The 26,294-nt window shown below is 46.8% G+C and overlaps 1 protein-coding gene across 2 annotated transcripts in view; it reads right to left on the bottom strand.

The window, feature by feature from the left end:
- The window catches only part of LOC139235026 (glutamine--fructose-6-phosphate aminotransferase [isomerizing] 1), a 104,258-nt gene that overhangs the window by 18,988 nt on the left and 58,976 nt on the right, over positions 1 to 26,294 (bottom strand). For both annotated transcript variants that reach the window (XM_070866119.1, XM_070866120.1), the window contains 4 exons: positions 24,259 to 24,379; positions 18,857 to 19,014; positions 12,170 to 12,284; positions 11,309 to 11,436 (listed from right to left, as the gene is read on the bottom strand). In XM_070866119.1, coding sequence (XP_070722220.1) covers positions 11,309 to 11,436; positions 12,170 to 12,284; positions 18,857 to 19,014; positions 24,259 to 24,379 — 522 coding nt within the window. The remainder of the gene's footprint in view (positions 1 to 11,308; positions 11,437 to 12,169; positions 12,285 to 18,856; positions 19,015 to 24,258; positions 24,380 to 26,294) is intronic.

The raw sequence follows: 26,294 nt of genomic DNA, 5'->3' as shown, positions 1-26,294 counted from the left end.
TGCATTTTCCCACTCACCTAACCTGTTCAAGTCACCCTGCAGACTCTTAGCATCCTCCTCACAGCTCACACTGCCACCCAGCTTAGTGTCATCTGCAACCTTGGAGATATTACATTCAATTCCTTTGTCCAAATCATTCATGTACATTGTAAATAGCTGGGGGCCCAGCACTGAACCTTGCGGTACCCCATTAGTCACTGCCTGCCATTCTGAAAAGGACCCGTTCATTCCTACTCTTTTTGCCAACCAGTTCTCTATCCACATCAATACATTACCCTCAATACCATGTGCTTTAATTTTGCACACTAATCTCTTGTGTGGGACCTTGTCAAAAACCTTTTGAAAGTCCAAATACACCACATCCACTGGTTCTCCCTTGTCCACTCTACTAGTTACATCCTCAAAAAATTCTGGAAGATTTGTTAAGCATGATTTCCCTTTCATAAATCCATGCTGACTTGGACCGATCCTGTCACTGCTTTCCAAATGCACTGCTATTATGTCTTTAATAATTGATTCCAACATTTTCTCCACTACCGATGTCAGGCTAACTGGTCTATAATTCCCTGTTTTCTCTCTCCCTCCTTTTTTAAAAAGTGGGGTTACATTAGCTACCCTCCAATCCATAGGAACTGATCGAGAGTCTATAGAATGTTGGGAAATGACCACCAATGCATCCACTATTTCTCGGGCCACTTTCTTAAGTACTCTGGGATGCAGACTATCAGGCCCTGGGAATTTATCGGCCTTCAACCCCATCAATTTCCCTAACACAATTTCCTGACTAATAAGAATTTCCTCCAGTTCCTCCTTCTCGCTAGACCCTCAGTCCCCTAGTATTTCTAGAAGGTTATTTGTGTCTTCCTTCATGAAGACAGAACCAAAATATTTGTTCAATTGGTCTGCCAGTTCTATGTTCCCCATTATAAATTCACGTGAATCTGACTGCAAGGGACCTACGTTTGTCTTCACTAATCTTTTTCTCTTCACATATTTATAGAAGCTTTTGCAGTCAGTTTTTATGTTCCCTGCAAGCTTACTCTCGTACTCTATTTTTTCCCCTCCTAATTAAACTCTTTGTCCTCCTCTGCTGAATTCTAAATTTCTCCCAGTCCTCAGATTTGCTGCTTTTTCTGGCCAATTTATATGCCTCTTCCTTGGATTTAACACTATTACTAATTTCCCTTGTTAGCCATGGTTGAGCCACCTTCCCAGTTTTATTTTTACGCCAGACAGGGATGTACAATTGTTGAAGTTCATCCATGTGATATTTAAATGTTTGCCATTGCCTATCCACCATCAAGCCTTTAAGTATCATTTGCCAGTCTATCCTAGCCAAATCACGTCTTATACCATCGAAGTTACCTTTCTTTAAGTTCACGACCCTAGTCTCTTAATTAACTGTGTCAATCTCCATCTTTATGAAGAATTCTACCATATTATGGTCACTCTTCCCCAAGGGGCCTCGCACAACAAGATTGCCAATTAATCCTCTCTCATTACACAAGACCCAGTCTAGGATGGCCTGCTCTCTCGTTGATTCCTCGACATATTGGTCTAGAAAACCATCCCTTATACACGCCAGGAAATCTTCCTCCACCATGTTGCTACCAGTTTGGTTAGCCCAATCTATATGTAGATTAAAGTCCCCATGATAACTGCTGTATCTTTATTGCACGCATCCCTAATTTCCTGTTTGATGCCATCCCCAACCTCACTACCACTGTTTGGTGGTCTGTACACAACTTCCACTAGCGTTTTCTGCCCTTTGGTGTTCCGCAGCTCCACCCATACAGATTCCACATCATCCAAGCTAATGTCCTTTCTTACTATTGCATTAATCTCCTCTTTAACCAGCAACGCTACCCCACTTCCTTTTCATTTCTGTCGATCCTGCCTGAATGTTGAATACCCCTGGATATTGAGTTTCCAGCCTTGGTCATCCTGGAGCCATGTCTCCGTAATCCCATTTACATCATATCCGTTAACAGCTATCTGCGCAGTTAATTCATCCACCTTATTACGAATGCTCCTCGCATTGAGACACAGAGCCTTCAGGCTTGTTTTTTTAACACTCTTTGACCTTTTAGAATTATGTTGTAATGTGGCCCATTATGATTTTTGCCTTTGATTTCTCTGCCCTCCACCTTTCGCTTCTGCCCCCATTTTATCTGTCTCCCCTGCATAGATTCCCATCCCCCTGCCATATTAGTTTAAACCCTCCCCTACAGCACTAGGTGAGACACTCGCTGCAGAATACCCAGCCTCTCTTGTAGCCACAGTATTTATCTGGCTACTCCATGTGACCCAATTGCTTGCATTATGCAAGGTTTCCTATGCAATATGAAAACTAGATAATGCTAAACCTAGATGTTGTGAAGCTAATTGAGATCGGATCAGCACAAGAAGAGTTAATGGAAGCATGGAGGCATGGAGGCAAGTTAGGGAGGCTTTGAAGGGGCAACAGAACAATAAAGTCACTCTCTCCATTCAGGACTGCTTGAATGGAACTGGAAACATCAGAAAGAAACCAATGACAATACAGCACAGAAGGAGGCCATTCGGCCCATCGTGTCTGTGCCGGCTCTTTGAAAGAGTGATCCAATTAGTCCCGCTCTTTCTCCAAACCTTGCAAGTTTTTCCTCCCCAACAATGCACACTACACATCCACTCACCTAAGTATGAACAAAACATTAGATCAAATGATCTTGCTAATATTTAAAACTGGAAGTGTTGGCAACTGATTGCACCTTCCATTCAGATTGCCTCACTCAATGATTACAGTATTTGTATTGTCACTGGATCTCTCGGTTAAGATTTTTGGAATATTACTTGCTGGGTCGAGCAGATCCAAGTTGCATCGCTTCCCAGTCTGGGGAATTGGGAGTTTTGCTGCTTTGAATGTTAACAAAGAGTTAGCGTCTCTAACATTAGGATGAATTTTATGAAGTTCCTCAGTGGTCTATACATGCAGGAGTCTCATACCTCCACAGATGGTGTGAGGCCAAAGCGTTGTCAGGGTATTTCCCGACTGGGGTCTCACGCAAGCTGGCCAAGTTCAATAATGGCAACTTGATGCCCAAGTCACACGTTCATTAGTGTGCATCGATACAAAGTCAAAACCACTTCCCAATGACGCAAAAGATGTGTGTGATATCGGGCCGTAAATAGCGGCCTCTCCGGGTGCATACGATGTGTGCACGGGCCTGAACAGACCCCGCAAGTTCTGGGTTTAGGCATGCAAAGCACATACGCCGAAACCCGGCACTTGCGAGCTGTCCAAAAGTTCTTTTGACAGATCGCAAGTATCCCCGAGTCTGTGGGCGGAGATTTGGGTGATTTGCCCAACACCTGCCCAGAGAATGTCCTTAAAACTCTTACTCTTGGTAAAAGCAGGCATAAGGCCTGTTTTTACCAGTTTAAGTGTTTTAAACGATAGAAAAATTAAATGTTATCACTAATTTTTATATTAAAAGCCCTGTCCAATTAAAGCAATTAAATTCTAAAAAAATAAAAAAAATTCTAAACATTTAATTTAATTTCAATTAATTTTAAATGTGTGAGGTGTTTTTTTTTAACATTTATGTAGTGTGTTTTTGGGGGTATTGTCATTGATGGTAATGGGAGCTCCATACAAACAGAACTCACCATGACTAGCAATGAGAATACTCATTAGTGTTCCAGGCCCGCGTGATCCCAGGATGCGCGTACACTCCTGGGATATGTGGGGGGCTGTGCATCTAGGCCTCGGAGCGGAAGTGTTCATTCCCCCGGGACCACCAGGTACTTTCGTTAAAAAAATTTTGGTCGGAAGAAAATACCCGGTGGTCCTGGAAGTTCCACGACTTGTGGTCCTGGGGCTCTACGCGAAGACCTGCGTAGAGGCCCACGTATCCCCGGGAAGCCTCCGACCGCAATTTCTGGCCCATGATCTGGTACTTGTGTGCCAACTGTTCAAGCAGTGCTCTTTTCCGGTTTTGCCCTGAGCTGAGCAGCTCGCCCGAGATTGGCGAGGTTTCTTTGGGAGGGGAGGGGGGGGGGGGTGGTTCCCTAGCTTTAATAAGTCACCCCTGAGCTCACTGACCTACATTGGGCTCCCGGTTGGCACAGCAACGCCGCGATTTAAAAGTCACTGCCTTGTTTTCAAATCCCACCGTGGCCTCACTCCTCCTGACCTCAGTGACCTCCTCCAATATCTCCTTCTTGAATATCTCCTTTCCTGACTCGGTGTAAAATCTTGTTTGATAACGCTCCTGTGAAGCTCTTAGGGACGTTTAAGGCACTATATAAACACAAGCTGTAGTTGTTAGTGAACAAAATGGCCTTGAAATTGCGGTCGGAGGTTTCCCGCGGAAGTACCCAGTGGTGCCGGAGGTCCCACGACGCGAGGTCCTGGGGCGCTACGCGAAGGCCTGCGTAGGAGCCCACGTACCCCGGGAGCGTAAGGGTTTCGTACACATCCCTGGGATCACGTGGGCCGGCCCCTCCTATCAGAGTAGGGGATCCCCATTCATACTTTGTGATTCCGTAGATACAGAGCTCACACAAGTATGAATGGGAATACCCCCAAAAACACTGACCATAAGTTTTAAAAACATATTACATTTAAAATTAATTAAAATGCAATTTAATGAAATATTTTATACAAAAATTTTTTTTTTTATTTTTTTTTAGAAAATATGTTTTAACAGGGCTAAATATAATCTTAATAGACAGGGTTTTTAATGTATAAATGAGTGATAACATTTTATTTTTCTATTTTTAAAAATATCATTAGTAGTCCCTCGGAATCGATGAAGACTTGCTTCCACTCTAAAAATGAGTCCTTAGGTGACTGAACAGTCCAATATGAGACCCACAGTCCCGGTCACAGGTGGGACAGACAGTCGTTGAGGGAAAGGGTGGGTGGGACTGGTTTGCCGCACGCTCCTTCCGCTGCCTGCGCTTGGTGTCTGCATGCTCTCGGCGACGAGACTCGAGGTGCTCAGCGCCCTCCCGGATGCACTTCCTCCACTTAGGGCTGTCTTTGGCCAGGGACCCCCAGGTGTCGGTGGGGATGTTGTACTTTATCAGGGAGGCTTTGAGGGTGTCCTTGTAACGTTCCCTCTGCCCACCTTTGGCTCGTTTGCCATGAAGGAGTTCAGAGTAGAGCGCTTGCTTTGGGAGTCTCGTGTCTGGCATGCGAATGATGTGGCCTGCCTAGTGGAGCTGATCAAGTGTGATCAGTGCTTCAATGGAGAAATACCACCAACGATGTCTCCGCAAGATCCTACAAATCCCCTGGGAGGAGAAGCACCAACGTTAGTGTCCTCGACCAGGCCAGGCATAAGAGTTTGAAGGACATTCGCTGGACAGGAGTTGGGCAAATAGTGCAAATCTCCGCCCACGGAGGTCCCTTTCCTCTGCATGCGAACAGATCGCAAGTGCCGTGTTTAGACGCATGCGCTTAGCGTACCTAACCCCGGAACTTGCGGGGACCCCACTTAGTACCTGCCCGTGGGGAGCGATTTCCGTCGAGTGGCCAAAGAGTACAGCAGCTTTTAATCAATCCCTTCCAACCCAGGACTGGCACGAAGACATGATACTTCAGAAAAGAGCAAGAATGTATAATCTGAACTTTTAGGTCTGGCTGGGCACTTCCAAACAAATGGCAAGATCTGTGCCGTTGCTAAGAAACAATTCTCCACCCTGAACAACTTGTTGTTAACAATTCCCAGAGCGCAGCGAGATTTTCCAATACATTGTGTTTGATGCCAGTTTTCTCTATTGAGCATTTTCGTATTATTGCAAATTGCATTGGCTTTTTATTCCACTTGTGTGTAGCTCAAAACATCAAATGCCTTTATGGCTTGAATGACTCATCGTTCTGTGTGTGTGCGTCAGTGAAAGTTATGGTGGTTTTTATGCGAGTGGTTGCTGCATGGACCTGCCCTCTCCATAGACACTCCCCAAAAATTCACCCAGACAACACAGCATTGTGTGACTTAAACGTACCGTGCACAACCTCGCTATGTTCCTCACCATGCGAATGGCCTTCTCCAACTCCCACCACACAATCATGTCACACAGAAGGAGGCTATTTGGCCCATCATACCTGTACCGGCTCTTTGAAAGAGCGATCCAATTAAAGCCACCCCTCCCCACCCCTCTCTTTCCCCACAGCTCTGCCATTTTTTTCCCCTTCTAGTATTTATCCAATTCCCTTTTGAGTAGTAATTATTGGCTAGTAAAATAACTACTGTATAGGAAATGGGCAAGGGGAGTGGGACTAGCTGAGGTGCTCTTGCAGAGAGCCGCCATGGACTAGATGGGCCAAATGGCCTCCTTCTGAACTGCAACCATTCTCTGATCCTATGAATCTGCTTCCATCGCTCTTTCAGGGAGTGCATCCCAGATCGAAACAACTCGCTGCGCGAGAAAAATTCTCCTCCTCTCTCCTGGTTCTTTTGCCAATTATCTCAAATCTGTTTCCTCTGGTTACCGACCCTCCTGCCACTAGAAACAATATCTCCTTATTTACTCCATCAAAACACTTCATAATTTTGAACACCTTTGTTAAATCACCCCTTAACCTTCTCTGCTCTAAGGAGAACAACCCCAACTTCTCCAGTCTCTCCACTTAACTGAAGCCCCTCATCCCTGGTACCAATCCAGTAAATCTCCTCTGCACCTTCTCCAAGGCCTTGACATCCTTCCGAGCGTGTGGTGTCCAGAACTGACACGATAATCCAGCTGAGGCTTAACCAGTGATTTATAAAGGCTTACCACAATTTCCTTGCTTTTGTATTTGATGCTGCCATTATAAAGTTATGGATCCTGCGTATCTTAACAGCCTTTTCAACGTTTCCTGACACCTTCAAAGACTTGTGTACATAGACCTTAAGGTCTCTGTTCCTGCACCACTAATGTAATTTCAGAAACAAAGGTCACTGTTCAAAAGCCAACCATGAGAACAAAGTTTTTGAAAGCAGACTTTTGGGGAAGGACAAAATTAGAGGCCATCGATATAAGATAGTCACCAAGAAATCAAATAGGGAATTCAGAAGAAAATTCTTTACCCAGAGAGTGGCAAGAATGTGGAACTCGCTGCCACAGGGAGTGATTGAAGTGAATAAGAACATAAGAAATAGGAGCAGGAGTAGGCTATTTTAGCCCCTCGAGCCTGCTCCGCCATTGAATGAGATCTCGGCTGATCTTCTACCTCAACTCCACTTTCCTGCACTGTCCTCATACCCCTTGATTCCCTTAATATTCAAAAATCTATCGATCTCGGTCTTGAATATACTCAACAGCCCTCTAGGGTAGATGCATTTAAGGGGAGGCTGGACAAGCACATGAGGGAGAAGGGAATAGAGGGTTATTCTGATAGATTTAGATGAGCAGGGATGGGTGGAGGCTTGAGTGGAGCATAAACTACAGCATCTACTTGGTTGGGCCGAATGGCCTGTTTCTGTGCTATATATTCTTTGCAAGTCTATGTAAAATGGTGGTGGAACATCACAGCCTCCAAAATATGTATCACCACATCAAGGATTATTAATATGGGCAGTCCTGCTCTTAAAAGACTTGCATTTATATAATGCCTTTCATAAGAACATAAGAAATAGGAGCAGGAGTAGGCCGTACGGCCCCTCGAGCCTGCTCTGCCATTTAATACGGTCATGGCTGATCTGATCATGGACTCGGGTCCTAAATATGACCTCCAATAACCCATATGTGACCCCAATAACCCCATACATCAGCCCTATACCCGTGTGACCCCAATAGCCCTGTATGACCCCCCTCATAACCCCTTATACCAGCCCTATACCCTGTATTGCCCCCAATAACCCCATGTATCAGTCCATAACCCTATATAACCCCTTACACCAACCCTAATAACCCCATGAATCAGCCCTATAAGACCCCCCCAATAACCCCTTATAACATCCCTACAACCTCATACATCAGCCCTATAACCGTGTATGACCCCCAATAACCCTTTATACCAGCCCTACAGCCCCGTGCGACCCCCTACAGCCCTATATAATGCCCTATAACCCCGAGTGACCCCCTATAACCCTGCGTTCCACGTCTACAACCCCCTTTCACCACCCACCCCCCGCTGCCCTCTCACTGGCCGGCTCGGGCCTGTAGCGCTTGCCCCGCTTTCACGACCACCGGACATCTCAAAGCGCCTTACAGCAAATTAAGTATTTTTTGAAGTGTAGTCACTGTTGTAATGTGGGAAATGCAGCAACCAATTTGTGCACAGCAGGCTCCCACAAACAGCAATATGATAACGGCCAGTTAATCTGATCTTAGTGATGTTGATTGAGGGATAAATATTGGCCAGGATACTGGGGGTAACTCCCCCTGCTCTTCTTCGGAATAGTGCCATGGGATCTTTAACATCGACTTGAGAGAGCGGACACAAAAAATCTAGGTTGACACTCCAATGCCGTGCTGAGGGTGTGCTGCACTGTCGGAGGTGCCGTCTTTCGGATGAGACATTAAACCGAGGCCCCGTCTTTCAGGGTGGACGTAAAAGATCCCATGGCACCATTTCGAAGAAGAGCAGGGGAGTTATCCCCGGTGTCCTGGCCAATATTTATCCCTTCAGCAACAGAAAAAAAACAGATAATCTGATCATTATCACATTTCTGTTTGTGGGAGCTTGCTGTGCGCAAGTTGGCTGCCGTGTTTCCCACATTACAACAGTGACTGCACTCCAAAAGTACTTCATTGGCTGTAAAGCGCTTTGAGAGGTCCAGTGGTCGTGACATGCGCTATATAAATGCAAGTCTATCTTTCTTTGTAAGACTGGAGACCCAGTTTTTGTCACAAGGCACTTACCACCCCACCCCCCCACCCACCCCCCCACCCGTTGCAAGATTGGTTGCTTCCTAACATCTGCAGGCAGATCTCAAACAATATGTTCATTGTGTGCGACCCTCCACTTGATTACAACTGGCAGAACCAGCACTCTGCCAAAGCCCTGCTCCATGGCCACAGAATGCATTGCAGCCGAGCAGAGGGCTGGGCAGCAAGACATATTTCACTTGCCTGGCGAGTTATTCGCAATGAACACAACCCTTTTTGAACCATAAACTGCAAGGTTTTCTCTCTCCCTGCGATTGATGTAATTAAATTATAACAAGTTCATCTGTGGAGGAGAGAATAGTTATCATTCCGTCTGCGGGATGCTGTGTTTTCCCTGCTGTACCAAGTCCTACAAACAGTAAACGATTCTCAGACCTCATGTCGCACAAATAATTCTGGATAAATGCCACCAAGTCACGCCTGCCCTGAAAAGCACCTCGCTGGTTAAAGCGCCGAATACCACATCATCTCTCACTGAAAAGTGACACCATTTTAAAGAGAGTTGGATACATAAGAATTAGGAGCAGGAGTAGGGCATTCGGCCCTTCGAGCCTGTTCCGCCATTCAATAAGATCATGGCTGATCTGATCATGGACTCAGTTCCACTTCCCTGCCCACTCCCCATAACCCTTTATTCCCTTATCGCTCAAATATCTGTAAGAACATAAGAAATAGGAACATCTCAGCCATGAGTATACTCAATGACTGAGCCTCCACAGCCTTCTGGGGTAGAGAATTCCAAAGATTCACCACCTTCTGAGTGAAGAGGTTTCTCCTCATCTCAATCCTAATTCACCAACCCCTTATTCGGAGACTGTGACCCCTGGTTCCAGACTCCCCAGCCAGGGGAAACATCCTCCCTGCATCTACTCCGATTCGGAAAAGGAACAATATGAAAAAGGGAGACCTAAAAAAGGCAGGGGAAATAGGATTTGGATAGCTGCAGTTTAAGAGCTAGCACTGGCGAAGGTGGATGGGGCAAATAATCTGCCTCTGTGTTATTTGTTCTGTCATTCTATCCAGATGATGATTCATATAACCCCACGACTTCAGTCAGACTGGCTATTAAAGACTTGCATTTCTGTAGCGCCTTTCATGACCTCAGGATGTCCCAAAGTGCTTTACAGTCACTGTTGTAACGTGGGAAACTTGGCAGCCAATTTGTGCACAGCAAGCTCCCTCAAACAGCAATGTGATAATGACCAGATAATCTGATTTTGGGATGTTGATTGAGGGATAAATATTGGCCAAGGACACTAGGGAGAACTCCCCTGCTCCTCTTTGCAAACGGGATCTTTTACGTCCACCTGAGAGGGAAGACGGGGCCTCGGTTGAGCGTCTCATCCGAAAGGCAGCACCTCCGAAAGTGCGGCACTCCCTCAGCACTGCACTGGGAGCGTCAGCCTAGATTTATATGCTCAAGTCCCTGGAGTGAGACTTAAACCCATAACCTCCTGACTCAGAGGTGAGAGGTTGCAATGAGAGGTGGACAGGTTAGATGCAGGAAGAATGTTCCCGATGTTGGGGAAGTCCAGAACGGGGTCACAGTCTAAGGATAAGGGGTAAGCCATTTAGGACTGAGATGAGGAGAAACTTCTTCACTCAGAGTTGTTAACCTGTGGAATTCTCTACCGCAGAGAGCTGTTGATGCCAGTTTGTTGGATATATTCAAGAGAGAGTTAGATATGGCCCTTATGGCTAAAGGGGTCAAGGGGTATGGAGAGAAAGCAGGAAAGTGGTACGGCGGTGAATGATCAGCCATGATCTTATTGAATGGTGGTGCAGGCTCGAAGGGCCAAATGGCCTACTCCTGCACCTATTTTCTATGTTTCTATGAGAGTGCTGCCCACTGAGCCACGGCATGCAGAGAATGACCTGGCACACACGACTGCTTATGGTGAATTATAGGTGACTGATAGGGCGGAATGAATAGGAGGAAGCTGTCTTATCATTCCCTTGCACACTGATGGGTTACAGTGGCAAAGGGAACAACTGGAATGGCCTTCTGGCTTTGGAAGAGAGGTAAGGAGACATAAAACTGGCAAAATTTCAAATTGTTTGAACATTTTTTTTCCCCCAAGACAGTTTTCCAGACACTAGTGCGAAAAGATCTTTAATTGAATCTCTCTGGAGTGGCCTGAATATGTGTGTCCAGATGTGGATGATTGTGAAGAGACTGCTTATTAGCCAGCTGGTTTGTCTGGCCTCTTTTTATAACGTTCCACCTTTAAAACTCGTAAATGATAGCACTGTGAAATACTAGCATCTGCCAAATGTCATTAAACAGACGCAAAAAAAAAAAAAAGATTTTATATGGGAACTGACACGTGTCTGATCGGTAACAGCGAGAGTGAACAGCTTTCGTTGCATCGTTCAGTCTTGTTTACAGATCCAAGTACACTCCCGTTCCCACAACCGATATCTGGCCAAATAACACGCAACTCACCAGCGCCCCCTCCAGGCAGGTGGCATAGTGATATCCGCGGCCCATGATGAGAACAGATTTCTGCTGGTACAGCTCCTTCGCCAGATTCTGTATCTCCTCGTCCAGAGTTAGGATCTCTTTAATGAGGTCTGAGAGAGAGAGAGAGAGAGAGAGAGAAAAAAAATCACTGATTAAAGATGAGGAGAAATTTCTTCACTCAGAGGGTGATGAATCTTTGGAATTCTCTGCCCTAGAGAGCTGTGGATGCTCAGTCGTTGAGTATATTCAAGGCCAGGGATAGACATGGTTTTAGAATCTAGGGGAATTGAGAGATAATGGGATCGGGCGGGAAAGTGGAGTAGGTCGAAGATCAGCCATGATCTTATGGAATGGCGGAGCAAGCTCGAGGGGCTGAATGGCCTACTCCTGCTCCTAATTCTTATGTTCACAGGAGTCATTTTGCACACAGTAGGTGATACGATTCTGGGATTGTGCACAATGAGCTTGGACTATGCAGCGACAACTGCAATTTTCTTGTGAAATAGCTGTCAGGGTGACAGAAAGTGGTCTTATTTCTGACCTCATCTCCTCTGCACCTTCTACTACAGCTCACTTAACATTCAAGATGCAAATAAAATACCAGCCCAACCCTGGAAATAATTCCAATGCCGACCATATGGAAAATCTGCTTATTCAGTCAAGTGATAGCAAAAGGGAATGCTGGCAAAATAGGACCTGAAAATTAATATAATTTATTAGCTTGCTGTAATTCTTTTCCTGGACGTTGGTTGGAACCTCTGAAAATAGTTCTTTTTTTGACAACGTTTTGAGCAAGTGCTCACTTTGTTTTACAGCAGGCGGTAAACGCTCTCCCTTGCTTACCTGGCAATGCCTTCATTCCCCGAATAATCTCCTTCCTCCTCTCCTGCATGGAAATTCTGTCTTCACACATCAGGAGTGCAAACATCACCAGAGAAACAAACTGGCTGGTGTAAGCCTAGGTGAAGAGAAGAGAGAGTAAACCAGCACTGGCGAAATTCAACTGCTCTGGTGGTGTTTAGAGAACACAAAATGGCAAAGCTGCACTCGCGCTCAATGTCAATAATAAGAACATAAGAAATAAGAGCAGGAGTTGGCCATAGGCCCCTCGTGCCTGCTCCTCCATTTAATAAGATCATGGCTGATCCGATCATGGACTCCGCTCCACTTCGCTGCCTGCTCCCCATAACCCTTTACTCACTTATCACTCGAAAATCTGCCTATCTCCACCTTAAATATATTCAATGACCCAGCCTCCACAGCTCTCTGGGGCAGAGAATTCCAAAGAGTTACAACTCTCAGAGAAGAAATTCTTCCTCATCTCAGTTTTAAATGGGCAGCCCCTTATTCTATGTCCCCTAGTTTTAGTTGCCCCTATGAGTGGAAATATCCTCTCTGCATCCACCTTGTCGAGCTCCCTCATTAATTTATATATTTCAATAAGATCACCTCATTTTCTTCTGAACTCCAATGTGTATAGGCCCAACCTACTCAACCTATCTTCATAAGTCAACCCCCTCATCTCCGGAATCAACCTGGTGAACCTTCTCTGAACAGCCCCCAATGCAAGTATATTCTTCCTTAAATACAGAAACCAAAACTGCACTTAGTACTCCAGGTGTGGCCTCAGAGTTGTAACAGGACTTCTCTGCTTTTATATTTTATCCCTCTTGCAATAATACAAACTAATTTCTCCTTATGTGACTCGGTATCAAATTTTTAATCTTGTAATACTCCCGTGAAGCGCCTTGGGGCGTTTTGCTACGTTAAAGGCACTATATAAACAGAAGTTGTTGTTAAGAACATAAGAAATAGCAGGAGTCGACCATTCAGCCCCTCAAGCCTGCTCCGCCATTCAATATCATGGCTGATCTGATCTTGGCCTCAGCTCCACTTGCCCGCCCGCTCCCCATAACCCTTGATTCCCTTATCGTTCAGAAATCTGTCCATCTCCACCTTAAATATATTCAATGATCCAGCCTACACAGCTCTCTGGGGCACAGAATTCCAAAGATTCACCACGCGCTGAGAGAAGAAATTCCTCCTCATCTCCGTGTAGGATTCGGTCTGTTGTTGTTGAACTGTGGAAGTCATCTCAATATTGTGTCAGAAATCTACAGGCTCCTTTCTGACAGCTGCCTGCAAGCTAAGTAAGTGTCCTAAAGTGACATCACTGCTGTGAGTGCGTAACTAAAGGGCAGAGGGTGAGATTACAAGAGAAGTGACTGCAGCTCAGGTCACACAAGCAAATCCAGGCATGTTCAGCAACGTGTCTATAACATATGGATAGTCTCCAGCTCAGCACACACCTGACAGGACAGAGGAGCCACACCCTGGGACTGTTCAACTGGGCTTGACACTGAAGCAGTTCAAAGAGACTGTGTCAGAGGAAGGAGTTTCACGGCAGCTTACTGAGTAAATACATCAAGCGGTGTGATATGAAGCTTACAGACAGAGGTCTCATGTTTGGTCCCCTCTCTAACCAGTGCCTCCAGGTTACAAAGGGAAAAATAGCACCAATGGTTCCTGATTCGTTAACCCTGTTTCTCTCTTTACAGATGCTGCCTGACCTGCTGAGTATTTCCAGCATTTTCTGTTTATGTCGAAGGCGTTTGGGCCTATACTCATTGGAGTTTAGAAGAATGAGAGGTGATCTTATTGAAACGTATAAGATTATGAGGGGGCTTGACAAGGTGGATGCAGAGAGGATGGTCCCCCTCGTGAGGGAATCTAGAACTAGGGGACATAATTTCAGAATAAGGGGTCGCTCATTTAAAACGGAAATGAGGAGGAATTTCTTCTCAGCGGGTTGTGAACCTTTAGAATTCTCTGCCCCGGAGAGTTGTGGAGGCTGGGTCATTGAATGTATTTAAGGTGGAGATAGACAGAATTTTGAATGATATGGGAGTCAAGGGTTATGGGGAGCGGGCGGGGAAGTGGTGTTGAGGTCGATGATCAGCTATGATCTTATTAAATGAATCATGCAGGCTCGAGGGGCCTAATGACCTATTCCTGCTCCTATTTCTTATGTTCTTAATGTTTTACAAGCTGGGTGCTTGATTACTGACTGGAAAGGTTAAAAGATCCCAGCATGATAGACGTAGGCATTGGAGCTCATAGCAACTGGATCACTCTGCATATTTCTCATACTTAGCTTTACTCATAGCGAGAGGATTTGAGTATAGGAGCAGGGAGGTCCTTACTGCAGTTGTACAGGGCCTTGGTGAGGTCTCACCTGGAATATTGAAGTAACCTTAGATTTAAAAAAGGACAGATGCACCAGCAGAGCGTTTGAGAGCCGCGTGGAGCCAATAGCTGAGACGCAGCTCAATGACACAAGCGTGTGTAGGGGCATCAATGTGATAGAATGGTAGCATAGTGGTAATGTTATTGAACTAATGATCTGGAGACAGGAGTTCAAATCCCACCACGGCAGCTGGGGAAATTTAAATAAATCTAGAATTAAAAAGCTAGCATCAGTAATGAAACTACCGCATTGTCATAATAAGATGACACTAAGCTGGATGGCAGTGTGAGCTGTGAGGAGGCTGCAGGGTGACTTGGACAGGTTAGGTAATTGGGTAAATGCATGGCAGATGCAGTATAATGTAGATAAATGTGAGGTTATCCATTTTGGTGGCAAAAACAGGAAGGCAGATTATTATCTGAATGGTGACAGATTAGTAAAAGGGGAGGTGCAACAAGGCAAGGGTGTCATGGTACATCAGTCATTGAAAGTAGGCATGCAGGTACAGCAGGCAGTTAAGAGAGCAAATAGCATGTTAGCCTTCATAGCAAGGGGATTTGAGTATAGGAGCAGGGAGGTTTTACTGCAGTTGTACAGGGCCTTGGTGAGGCCACACCTGGAGTATTGTGTGCAATTTTGGTCTCCTAATCTGAGGAAGGACATTCTTGCTATTGAGGGAGTGCAGTGAAGGTTCACCAGACTGATTCCCGGGATGGCAGGACTGACATATGAGGATCGACTGAGCTTATATTCACTGGAATTTAGAAGAATGAGAGGGGATCTCATAGAAATGTATAACATTCTGACGGGATTGGACAGGTTAGATGCAGGAAGAATGTTTCCGATGTTGGGGAAGTCCAGAACCAGATGTCATAGTCTAAGGATAAGAGGTAAGCCATATAGGACCTAGATGAGGAGAAACTTTTTCACCCAGAGAATTGTGAACCTGTGGAATTCTCTACCACAGAAAGTCTGAGTCCAGTTCGTTGGATATATTCAAAAGGGAGTTAGATGTAGCCCTTATGGCTAAAGGGATCAGGGGGTATGGAGAGAAGGCAGGAGTGGGGTACTGAAGTTGCATGATCAGCCATGATCATATGGAATGGTGGTGCAGGCTCAGGGCCGAATGGCCTGCTCCTGCACCTATTTTCTATGTTTTTCCATGTAACCCATCTGGTTCGTTAATGTCCTTTTAGGGAAGGAAATCTGCTGCTCTTACCCGGTCTGGTCTATATGCGACTCCAGACCCACAGCAATGTGGTTGACTCTCAACTTCCCTCCGAAATGGCCCAGTGAGACACTCAGTTGTACCAAACCGCTACAAAGAAGTATACTGACTCGGAGTGCCTGCACCTCACGGACTGCAGCGGTTTAAGAAGGAGGCTCACACCACCGCTTTTCGAGGGCAATTAGGGATGGGCAATAAATGCCGGCCTTGCCAGCGACACCCACATTCCGTGAACGAGTAATAATTTTTAAAAAGTCAACCAGAGTGGAACTACAACTTTAGCAGTGATCCAATGGAGCGGGTTAGAATGGTGAAAGAATGTACTATCTGCTGCTGAAACCCTCATCCATGCCTTTGTTACCTCTAGACTTGACTACTCCAACTCATTCCTGGCCGGCCTTCCACATTCCACACTACGTAAACATGAAGTCAGCCAAACCTCAGCAGCCCGTGTACTAACCCGCACCAAGTCCAGATCGCCCATCACCCCTGTGCTTTCTGACCTACATTGGCTCCCAGTTAAATGATGCCTCGATTTCAAAATTCTCATCCTTGCTTACAAATCCCTCCATGGCCTCGCCCCTCCCTATCTCTGTAATCTTTTTCGGCCTCATAACCCCACAAGATGTCTGCGCTCCTCAAATTCTGGCCTCTTGAACATCCCTCATTATAACTGCTCAACCATCGGTGGCCGTGCTTTCAGCTGTTTGGGCTCTGGAACACCTTCCCTAAATCTCTACGCCTCTCCAACTCTCTTTCCTCCTTTAAGACGCTCCTTAAAATATACCTCTTTAAATAAGCTTTTAATCATCTGCCTTAATTTCTTCTGTGGCTCGGTGTCAAAATTATCTGTTTGTCGGTAACAGTGTTGTGAAGCACCTTGGGACGTTTTACTACGTTAAAGGCGCTCCATAAATACAAGTTATTATTTGCTCAACCTCTGGGCGTTGTGAAACCCAGTCGATAGCCGCGGCTACCCTTGAGGGCTGGAGTACATCATCTCACCGCCTCGCCCTTGGGATGCTCCAACAACCGCAGGTCCACGCAGTGGAATTAGAGCGTCGTCAAACCATTTAGTTACAGAATTAGTGAACAGAAAGAATTTTTTAAAAACACACACACACACACAGGTCCTTAAAGTATGTCACATCACGGCTATAACCAGAGCTTGCGAATAATTTCTGCCACGGGGCCATTAAAGGTCCCCCCGCGCCCCCCCTCCCCGTCCCAATGGAATTGCTCCAATTTCTTTACGCAGATTTTTAATTGCAGCCAATTTGAAGGTAGTGAGTGACACATACCAGGTTTACATACCACACGACGCACAAGGGAAGAGTATCTGTGGCGGGCTGATGCAGATGTGAAAAAAAATCCCAAATCAAACCCCCACCCCCCTCCCTCCCCAAGACAAACGCCGACAGACTCCAGTTGTTTCCATGATCATATTCCCAGGGGAAGAGCCACAGTCTGGAGTGGTTTTAACTGACAAAAATGTGGCTCGCTGACATCATTTCTCACCAGCAGAGCTAAGCAGAAGCAGATTTCTCAGCACAAGCACTCTTTCAAAATTTAGGAGAGGCAGGGAGACAACATAAACGGCATTTCTGTTGCCCGCGTGCATTAGGGACGCCAATCGGAAACCGAGCCAGAAAATCCGCCACATAGGCCGTGATTGTACAAGTTTATGAAACCCCCACTCTCGCTCACACCCGAGCGATAAGGGAGTGAAGGGTTATCAGGAGCAGGCAGGAAAGTGGAGCTGAGCCCAGGATCAGATCAGCCGTGGTCTTATTGAATGGGAGAGCAGGCTCGAGGGGCCAAATGTTCTTATGAATGTCAAAAGTAGTCGCCGTCTCCTCCTTAAAAGCCTGGGATTCAAGGCTGGCATTTATTGCCCAATGAGAAGGCGGTGGTGAGCTGCCTTCTTGAACCACAGAGGGACAGTTAAGAGTCAACCACATTGTTATGGGTCTGGAGTCATATGTAGGCCAGACCGGGTAAGGGCAGCAGATTTCCTTCCCAAAAGGACATTAGTGAACCAGTTGGGTTTTCAGACAATCCGGTAGTTTCATGGTCACCGTTACTGACACTAACTTTTTATTCCAGATTTATTTAATTAACTGAATTTAAATTCCCCAGCTGCCTCTGGATTACTGGTCCAGTGACATAATCACTATGTTACCGTACTGTACGCTCTGCAATGTCAACCAGCGCCCATGGAAATAGAAGCAAAGACTGGCAATGCACAAAGATGGACGACGCATCAACGCCAATGAAGATCGCACTCGACTATCTTTGCGGCTCGATGCGCTGAGGCACAAGAGTGAGGATGCTGGTGAGGCCACACCTGGAGTACTGCCTACAGTTTTGGTCTCCTTATTTGAGGAGGGATACACTTGCATTGGAGGCAGTTCAGAGAAGGTTCACTCGGTTGATTCCTGAGATGAAGGGGTTGTCTTATGAAGAAAGGTTGAGCAGGTTGGGCCTGTACTCATTGGAGCGTTTAAGATTCTGAGGGGGCTTGACAAGATAGATGCAGAGAGGATGTTTCCCCTCGTAGGGGAACCTAGAACTAGGGGGCATAGTTTCAGAATATGGAGTCGCCCATTTAAAACGGAGATGAGGAGGGATTTCTTCTCGGAGGGTTGTAAAGCTGTGGAATTCTCTGCCCCAGAGCGCTGTGGACACTGGGTCTTGAATATATTTAGAGACAGAAGGATTTTTGAACGATAAAGCGAGTCAAGGCTTATGGGGAACAGGCAGGTAAGTGGAGTGGAGGCCAAGATCACATCAGCCATGAACTTATCTTCTGCTCTTATTTCTTATGCTCTTACGTGTGCAGGCTTACTGCTTATTGTTTTCAGATGTGAAGCACACTGGTGGAAGCAGCCCGCGAGCGAGAGCTCGGAGATATTCCTGAGGGAAGGTCCCTCATCCAGGGCGCACAGCATAAAACAGGCTGAACCAATTGCTCAGCTAATGGAAGACCACAGTGAAAGAATACCTTGCCGCAAGAATGTTTAGTAAGAGAAGTGTTAGAATTCAGAGGACTTGCCTTCGTGCTGGCAACTCCAATTTCAGGTCCAGCGTTGATGTGGACCCCACAATCCGTCTCCCGGGAGATGGAACTGCCAACGGTATTTGTAATGCCCACAGTCAGGGCCCCCCGCTCCTTGCAGTACCTCAGTGCCATCAGAGTGTCGGCCGTTTCCCCTGGAAACAATCAAACAAATCATTATCATCATAGGCAGTCCCTCGAAATCGAGGAAGACTTGCTTCCACTCTAAAAATGAGTCCTGAGGTGACTTAACAGTCCAATATGGGAATTACAGTCTCTGTCACAGGTGGGACAGACAGTGGTTGAAGGAAAGGGTGGGTGGGAAGTCTGGTTTGCCGCACGCTCCTTCCGCTGCCCGCGCTGGTTTTCTGCATGCTCTCAGCGATGAGACTCGAGGTGCTCAGTGCCCTCCTGGATACACTTCCTCCACTTAGGGTGATCTTTGGCCAGGGATTCCCAGGGAATGTTGCATTTTATCAAGGAGGCTTTGAGGGCGTTCTTGAAACGTTTCCTCTGCCCACCTTGGGCTCGCTTGCTGTGTAGGAGTTCCAAGTAGAGCGCTTGCTTTAGGGGTCTTGCATCGGGCATGCGAACAATGTGGCCCGCCCAACAGGGCTGGTCGAGTGTGGTCAGTGCTTCGATGCTGGGGATGTTGACCTGGTCGAGGACGCTAACATTGGTGCATCTATCCTCCCATGGGATTTTCAGGATCTTGCGGAGACATCGTTGGTGGTATTTCTCCAGCGATTTGAGGTGTCTATTGTATATGGTCCACGTCACTGAGCCATACAGGAGGGCGGGTATCACTGCTGCCCATGAGCTTGGTGGCAGATTTGAGGGCCTGATCTTCGAACACTCTTTTCCTCAGGCGGCCGAACAAATTAAACAAATGGAATCAGGGTGACAAATCAGACCACAATTAAACCTTGCATCTGTTTTTCACAGGAAACTTGCAGTGGGTGCTGTGGGCAGGGCTACTGAGTTAGTGACTCAAGGTGTCAAATTCTGATTTTAGTACGATGTTGGGACTCGGCTGCAATTCTAATCCATTTTTCCATCTGGAGCATTACGTTCCCAGCTAAAGGAACTTTGGTAGGAAAAATTAAAAAAGCAAATTATTATTTAAATAGGCAGAGATTACAAAATGCTGCTGTACAGAGTGACCTGGGGGTCCTTGTGCAAGAAACACAAAAAGTTAGCATGCAGGTACAGCAAATAATTAGGAAGGCAAATGGAACGTTGGCCTTTATTGCAAGGGGGTGGAGTATTAGTAAGGAAGTCCTGCTACAACTGTACAGGGTGTTGATAAGACCACACCTGGAGTACTGCATACAATTTTGGTCTCCTTATTTAAGGAGGGATATACTTGCATTGGAGGCAGTTCAGAGAAGGTTCACGAGGTTGATTCCGGAGATGAGGGGATTGACTTTTGAAGATGGGTTGAATAGGTTGGGCCTATACTCATTGGAGTTTAGAAGAATGAGAGGTGATCTTATTGAAACGTATAAGATTCTGAGTGGGCTTGACAGGGTAGATGCAGAGAGGATGTTTCCCCTCGGGGAATCTAGAACTAGGGGACATAATTTCAGAATAAGGGATTACCCATTTAAAACAGAAATGAGGAGGAATTTCTTCTCTGAGGGTCATGAATCTTTGGAATTCTCTAACCCAGAGAGCTGTGGAGGCTGGGTCATTGATTATATTCAAGGCGGAGATAGACAGATTTTTGCACGATAAGGGAGTCAAGGGTTATGGGGAGCGGGCGGGGAGGTGGAGTTGAGGCCAGGATCAGATCAGCCATGATCTTATTGAATGGCGGAGCAGGCTCGAAGGGGCCAAATGGCCGACTCCTGCTTCTTATGGTCAGTTTTGGGCCCCGAACCTCAGGAAAGATAAATTGGACTTGAAAGGGGTAGAGCACAGATTGATCAGAATGATACCAGGGCTCATGGGGTTAAATTATGACAGACAGGTTGAATAAACCTGGCTTTTATTTCCTTGAGCTTTGAAGGTTGAATGGTGATCCAATCGAGGTAATTGAAATGATTAAGGGATTTGTTAGGGTAGATAAAGTGCAACTACTTCCTCTTGCGTTAGAGTTCAGAACAAGGGGGCAAAGCTTTAAATTTAGCGCTCGGGGTGCTGTCAGGAAGCACTTCTTCGTATAAAGGGCAGTGGAAGTCTGGAACTCTCTTCCCCCAAAAAGCTGTTGCGGCTAGGGGATCAATTTCAAAACCAAGATTGCTAGACTTTTGTGGTCAGGAGCTTTCCACAGGTGGATGCGCCAGACCTGAAAAATTTCGATGAACTTACCTGGTGATCGGTGCGGTTCGGGGACCTGCGGTCCAGGCCCGCTACTCGAAGGCCTGCGTCGCAGCCCACGTATCCCAGGGACGCAGGTGTTTCGTACACATCCCTGGGATCATATGGGTCGGCCCAACCAATCAAAATAGGGGAAATTCCCATTCATACTTGTGGCGAGTTCCATGTATACGGAATCACCAGAAGTACGAATGGGAATATCCCACACAAACACTTAAAATAAATTCACATTGAAACCTCACGTTTTAAAATCAATCAGAATGGAATTTAACTAATTCTTTAGAACAAAAAAATAATTTTTTTGAAAAATAAATGTACATATTTTTGTAGGGTCTAAAAATAAACTTACCTTATTTCACAAGGTTTTGAAATGTTTAAATTATTGAAAAAAAATCTATTTTTCTGTCCTTTAAAAGTCTTACGCTGATAAAAGCAAGCCTTACGCCTGCTTTTGTCAGCCGTAAGAATTTCACAGGCATTCGCTGGGCAAATAGGCCCCTTTCTTGCGGATCGCAAGTTCCAGGTTTAGGCGGCACGCGGAACTTGTGGGGCCCCTATGGTCGCGTGTGCACCTTGTCTGCTCCCGTAGGGGCCGCGAATTCAGCCCCAAGGTTATGGAACCTAGGCGGGTAGATGGGAGTTAAAGTCCAGATCAGCCATGATCAAATTAAATGGCGGAGGAAGATGCACGAGGGACTGAACGGGCTTCTTGTATTCTTGTGCGGTGTGCCTAACTTGACGCCACCAATAATTCTGTTAGGAACCGAGACGTTAGCACACATTTATTCCAGTGCAGATTGAGGCCTCTGTTGAAATACTGGACCGGGGGGAATTTAATAGGAATATGTTGCACGCTTGTACACTAATCTTCACAGCTTAATTCCTATTTCTTAAGGTACTCTGCCAAATCCCCTGCAACTTGTATTTTCACGGGCAAGGATTGTCAACATTTTAAAAGTTTTCAGTTGCTCTTTGCCAACATCAGCGACATCATGTTGCTGAGTCAGTGCTGCCACCCATGAACAACCAATGCCAGCTATCCCAGCCATCACCAATCATCTGTAACCACGACTCGGGCCAAGAATGCCTCAGTTGAATCACTGACTGTCAGAGTACAGCACTAAGGTTCCTCCTTGCAAGCAGAAACAAAAGTTTATTTTCCGCCCGGCCTGGCCGGATTTGGGTGTGAAATGCTCCACACGCACAGAAATGTGCCTCAGCTCAGCAGTGGGTACACCACCCAACAGCTGCAGGCCCCAGTGAGCGGACAACCCAGTCCTGTCATTCTGCCAACGACACGCACCGGCCCAGCGAGTGAGGGAACGTCGAGTGACCGCTTCCATCCGGCCTCATCGCCAATCTTTCATCCTCCCTTTGGGAAAATGCCTGCCTTCCATCTGGTGCCTCTCCAAGGCTTCGCAGAGCAGATTGGGCAATTCATCATCATCATCATAGGCAGTCCCGCGGAATCGAGGAAGGCTTGCTTCCACTCTTAATACGAGCCCTAGGAGGCTGAACAGTCCAATACGAGAACCACAGTCCCCGTCACAGGTCGGACAGATCGTCCTTGAGGGAAAGGGTGGGTGGGGAGTCTGGTTTGCCGCACGCTCCTTGCGCTTGATTTCTGCACGCTCTCGGCGACGAGGCTCGAGGTGCTCAGCGCCCTCCCGGATGCACTTCCTCCACTTAGGGCGGTCTTTGGCCAGGGACTCCCAGGTGTCAGTGGAGATGTTGCACTTTATCAGGGAGGCTTTGAGGGTGTCCTTGTAACGTTTCCTCTGCCCACTTTTGGCTCGTTTGCGGTGAAGGAGTTCAGAGTAGAGCCCTTGCTTTGGGAGTCTCATGTCTGGCATGCGAACTGTGTGGCCTCCCAGCGGAGCTGATCAAGTGTGGTCAATGCTTCAATTGGGCAATTAAGCAAGTGAAGGAGGTGTACAGACTCAAATACAAACTTCATCCGTCCACAGTGCCCTCAGCGCTTAAAATTAATCTGGCAGAGGTTTTGAGGGAGGATTTTAAATATTCACAGCCTGAGCTTATAGAACTTACATTTACATTGTGCCTCTAATGTAGAAAAACAATGAACAAGAATGATTCTTTGCACAGGAATTTGCAACTTTTATCTTAATCTCGTCAGCCGTGGCTCAGTGGGCAGCACTCTCACCTCTGAGTCAGAAGGCTGTGGGTTCAAGTCCCACTCCAGAGACTTGGGCACAAAAATCTAGGCTGGCACTCCCAGTGCAGTGCCGAAGGAGCGCCACACTGCCGGGAGGTGCCATCTTTCGAATGAGACATTAAACCGAGGCCCCCTTGATCAGCTCCGCTGGGAGGCCAAAGTTCGCATGCCAGACACGAGACTCCCAAAGCAAGGACCCTACTCGGAACTCCTTTACCGCAAACGAGTCCCAGGTGGGCAGCGGAAACGTTACAAGGACACCCTCAAAGCCTCCCTGATAAAGTGCAACATCCCCACTGACACCTGGGACTCCCAGCCCACTCAGGTGGACGTAAAAGATCCCGTGGCACTGTTTGGGGACTTGAGGCGAAATTCCTTCACCCAGAGGGTGGTGGAGGTCTGGAACTCACTGCCTGAAAGGGCGGTAGAGGCAGAAACCCTCACATTTAAAAAGTACTTGGATGTGCACTTGAAGTGCCGTAATTTACAGGGCTACGGACCAAGAGCTAGAAAGTGGGATTAGACTGGGGGGCCCTTTGTCGGCCGGCGCGGGCACGATGAACCGAAATGGCCTCCTTCTGTGCTGTAAATTTCTATGATTCTAAGAGCAGGGGAGTTCTCCCCGGTGTCCTAGGGCAGCATCTGTTCCTCAATCAGCATCAGTAAAACAGATTATCTGATCATTATCACATTGCTGTTCGTGGGAGCTTGCTGTGCGCAAGTTGGCTGCCATATTTTCCACATTACAACAGTGACTACACTCCAAAAGTACTCCATTGGCTGTAAAGCACTTTGAGACATCCGGTAGTCGTGAAAGGCGCTATATAAATGCAAGTCTGTCTTGTTTTTTTTTTTAAATGAAGTTTGTATCTTACTGAATGATTGTATCTGAATGAAGTACCTGACTGGCTGAGGAAGAAACAGACGTCATCTCTAAAGACGGGAGTGTTTCGGTCCAGAAAGTCACTCGCAAGTTCAACCATGACAGGCAGTTCGGTAAGTTCTTCCAGCACCTGTCGAGTCTGAAAACCCACAAACATAGTAAGTCGTCAGATTTCTGTATTAAATAAATACTTCCCGAGATGCTTGGAAAGTGTGACCTCACCCTGTATTGGTGAGGCCATATCTGGAGTACTGCGTACAGTTTTGGTCTCCTTATTTAAAGAGGGATATACTTGCATTGGAGGCTGTTCAGAGAAGGTTCACTCGGTTGATTCCCGAGATAAAGGGGGTTGTCATATGAAGAAAGGTTGAGGAGATTGGGCCTGTACTCATTGGAGTTCAGAAGAATGAGCAGTCATCTTATTGAGACATACAAGATACTGAGGGGGCTCGACAAAGTAGATGCAGAGAGGATGTTTCCCCTCGTAGGGGAATCTAGAACTAGGGGGCATAGTTTCAGAATAACGGGTCGCCCATTTAAAACGGAGATGAGGAGGACTTTCTTCTCCGAGGGTTGTAAATCTTTGGAATTCTCTGCCCCAGAGAGCTGTGGAGGCTGGGTCATTGAATATATTTAAGACGGAGATGGACAGAATTTTGAGCGATAAGGGAGTCAAAGGGTTATGGGGAGCGGGCGGGGAAGTGGAGCTGAGTCCCTGATCAGATCAGCCATGATCTTGTTAAATGGCAGAGCAGGCTCGAGAGGCCAAATGGCCTACTCCTGCTCCTATTTCTTAAGTTCTTATGGTCTGACAGCTGGATGGGGCGCAGCACGGTTCGGAGTGCCTGGGCAGTCTGTCACGCAAGACCACAGATCGAAAACAGATTCACTTAACTGTCAATCAGTCTCAACAAGCAAGGTACAAAAAGCTGCAGACTCACATTTATACTGTGCCCCGTCATATTGTCGATATGTCTCATTGTTTCTCAAGTAAGGAGAAGGCTGAGGGCTGACCTGATTGAGGTCTTTAAGATTATGTAAGGGTGTGATAGGGCAGTGGGCGAGACCAGAACTCGGGGCCATAAATATAAGACAGTCACTAAAAAAGCCCAACAGTAAATTCAGGAGAAACCTCTTTACCCAGAGAGCGGTGAGAATGAGGAAGTCGCTACCACAGGGAGTGGTTGAGGCGAATAGTATCGATTCATTCAAGGGGAAAGCTAGATAAACACATGAAGGAGAAAGGAATAGAGGGATATGTTGATGGGGCGAGATGAAGAGGGGTGGGAGGAGGCTGGTGTGGAGCATAAACCCCGGCATGGAGCCGTTGGGCCGAATGGGCTGTTTCTGTGCTGTCAATACTGTGTACAGGTTGAACCTCCGTTATCCGGATCCCTCAGGACCTGGCTTGTTCTGGATAAGATATTTTTCTGGACAAGGGGTGGTCACATTAAATTGGAACGTGCAGGCACTGAGCAAGGGAATATTGGGGCTGGCTGGCCTGGGGCCAGGAGTGCGGCAGAGAGATGGGGGTGGTGGGCGGGGCGGTGGATCACAGGGTCAGGCCAGCGATTGCTGGAGTCGACAGCGAGGAAGGACTTCAATTTGTTCACGTCGGAATTCCGCGCATGCGCCACCCAGTGGCCAGGAATGGTTCCGGACGAGGGGTGGTTCCGGATAAGGGAGTTCTGGATCTGGGGGGTTCAGCTTTTGGCATGCAGTGACTGTTATGTGGGCAGATGCGGCAGCTGTTCTGTGCCAGCAATGTCTCACAAAACAGCAACTGCCCAAAGGATCAGCAGCTAAAGCAGGTTTATATTTTTTGGGGTGCTGGTTGGTGAGTGACAAATGCTGGCTGGAGCACTGGGACAGGTCTTTCATCAGAAGGAGCGACCTGGGATCTTCAACATTGCCAAGGGATCTTTGCGAGTCACCTGAACAGGCAGCTGGGGCCTCGGGTTGACGACTCATCTGAAAGCGAATACCCCTACGTACTGCACTGAAGCGTCAGCTTGGACTGAGTGCTCAAGTCCGAGGATGGGGCTTCAAGTCAC

Source organism: Pristiophorus japonicus, chromosome 22 (assembly GCF_044704955.1).
Source record: "Pristiophorus japonicus isolate sPriJap1 chromosome 22, sPriJap1.hap1, whole genome shotgun sequence".
Taxonomy (NCBI): Eukaryota; Metazoa; Chordata; class Chondrichthyes; family Pristiophoridae; genus Pristiophorus; species Pristiophorus japonicus.
Note: the sequence above shows the minus strand (reverse complement) of the source record. Positions and strands in the feature narration are given on the sequence as shown.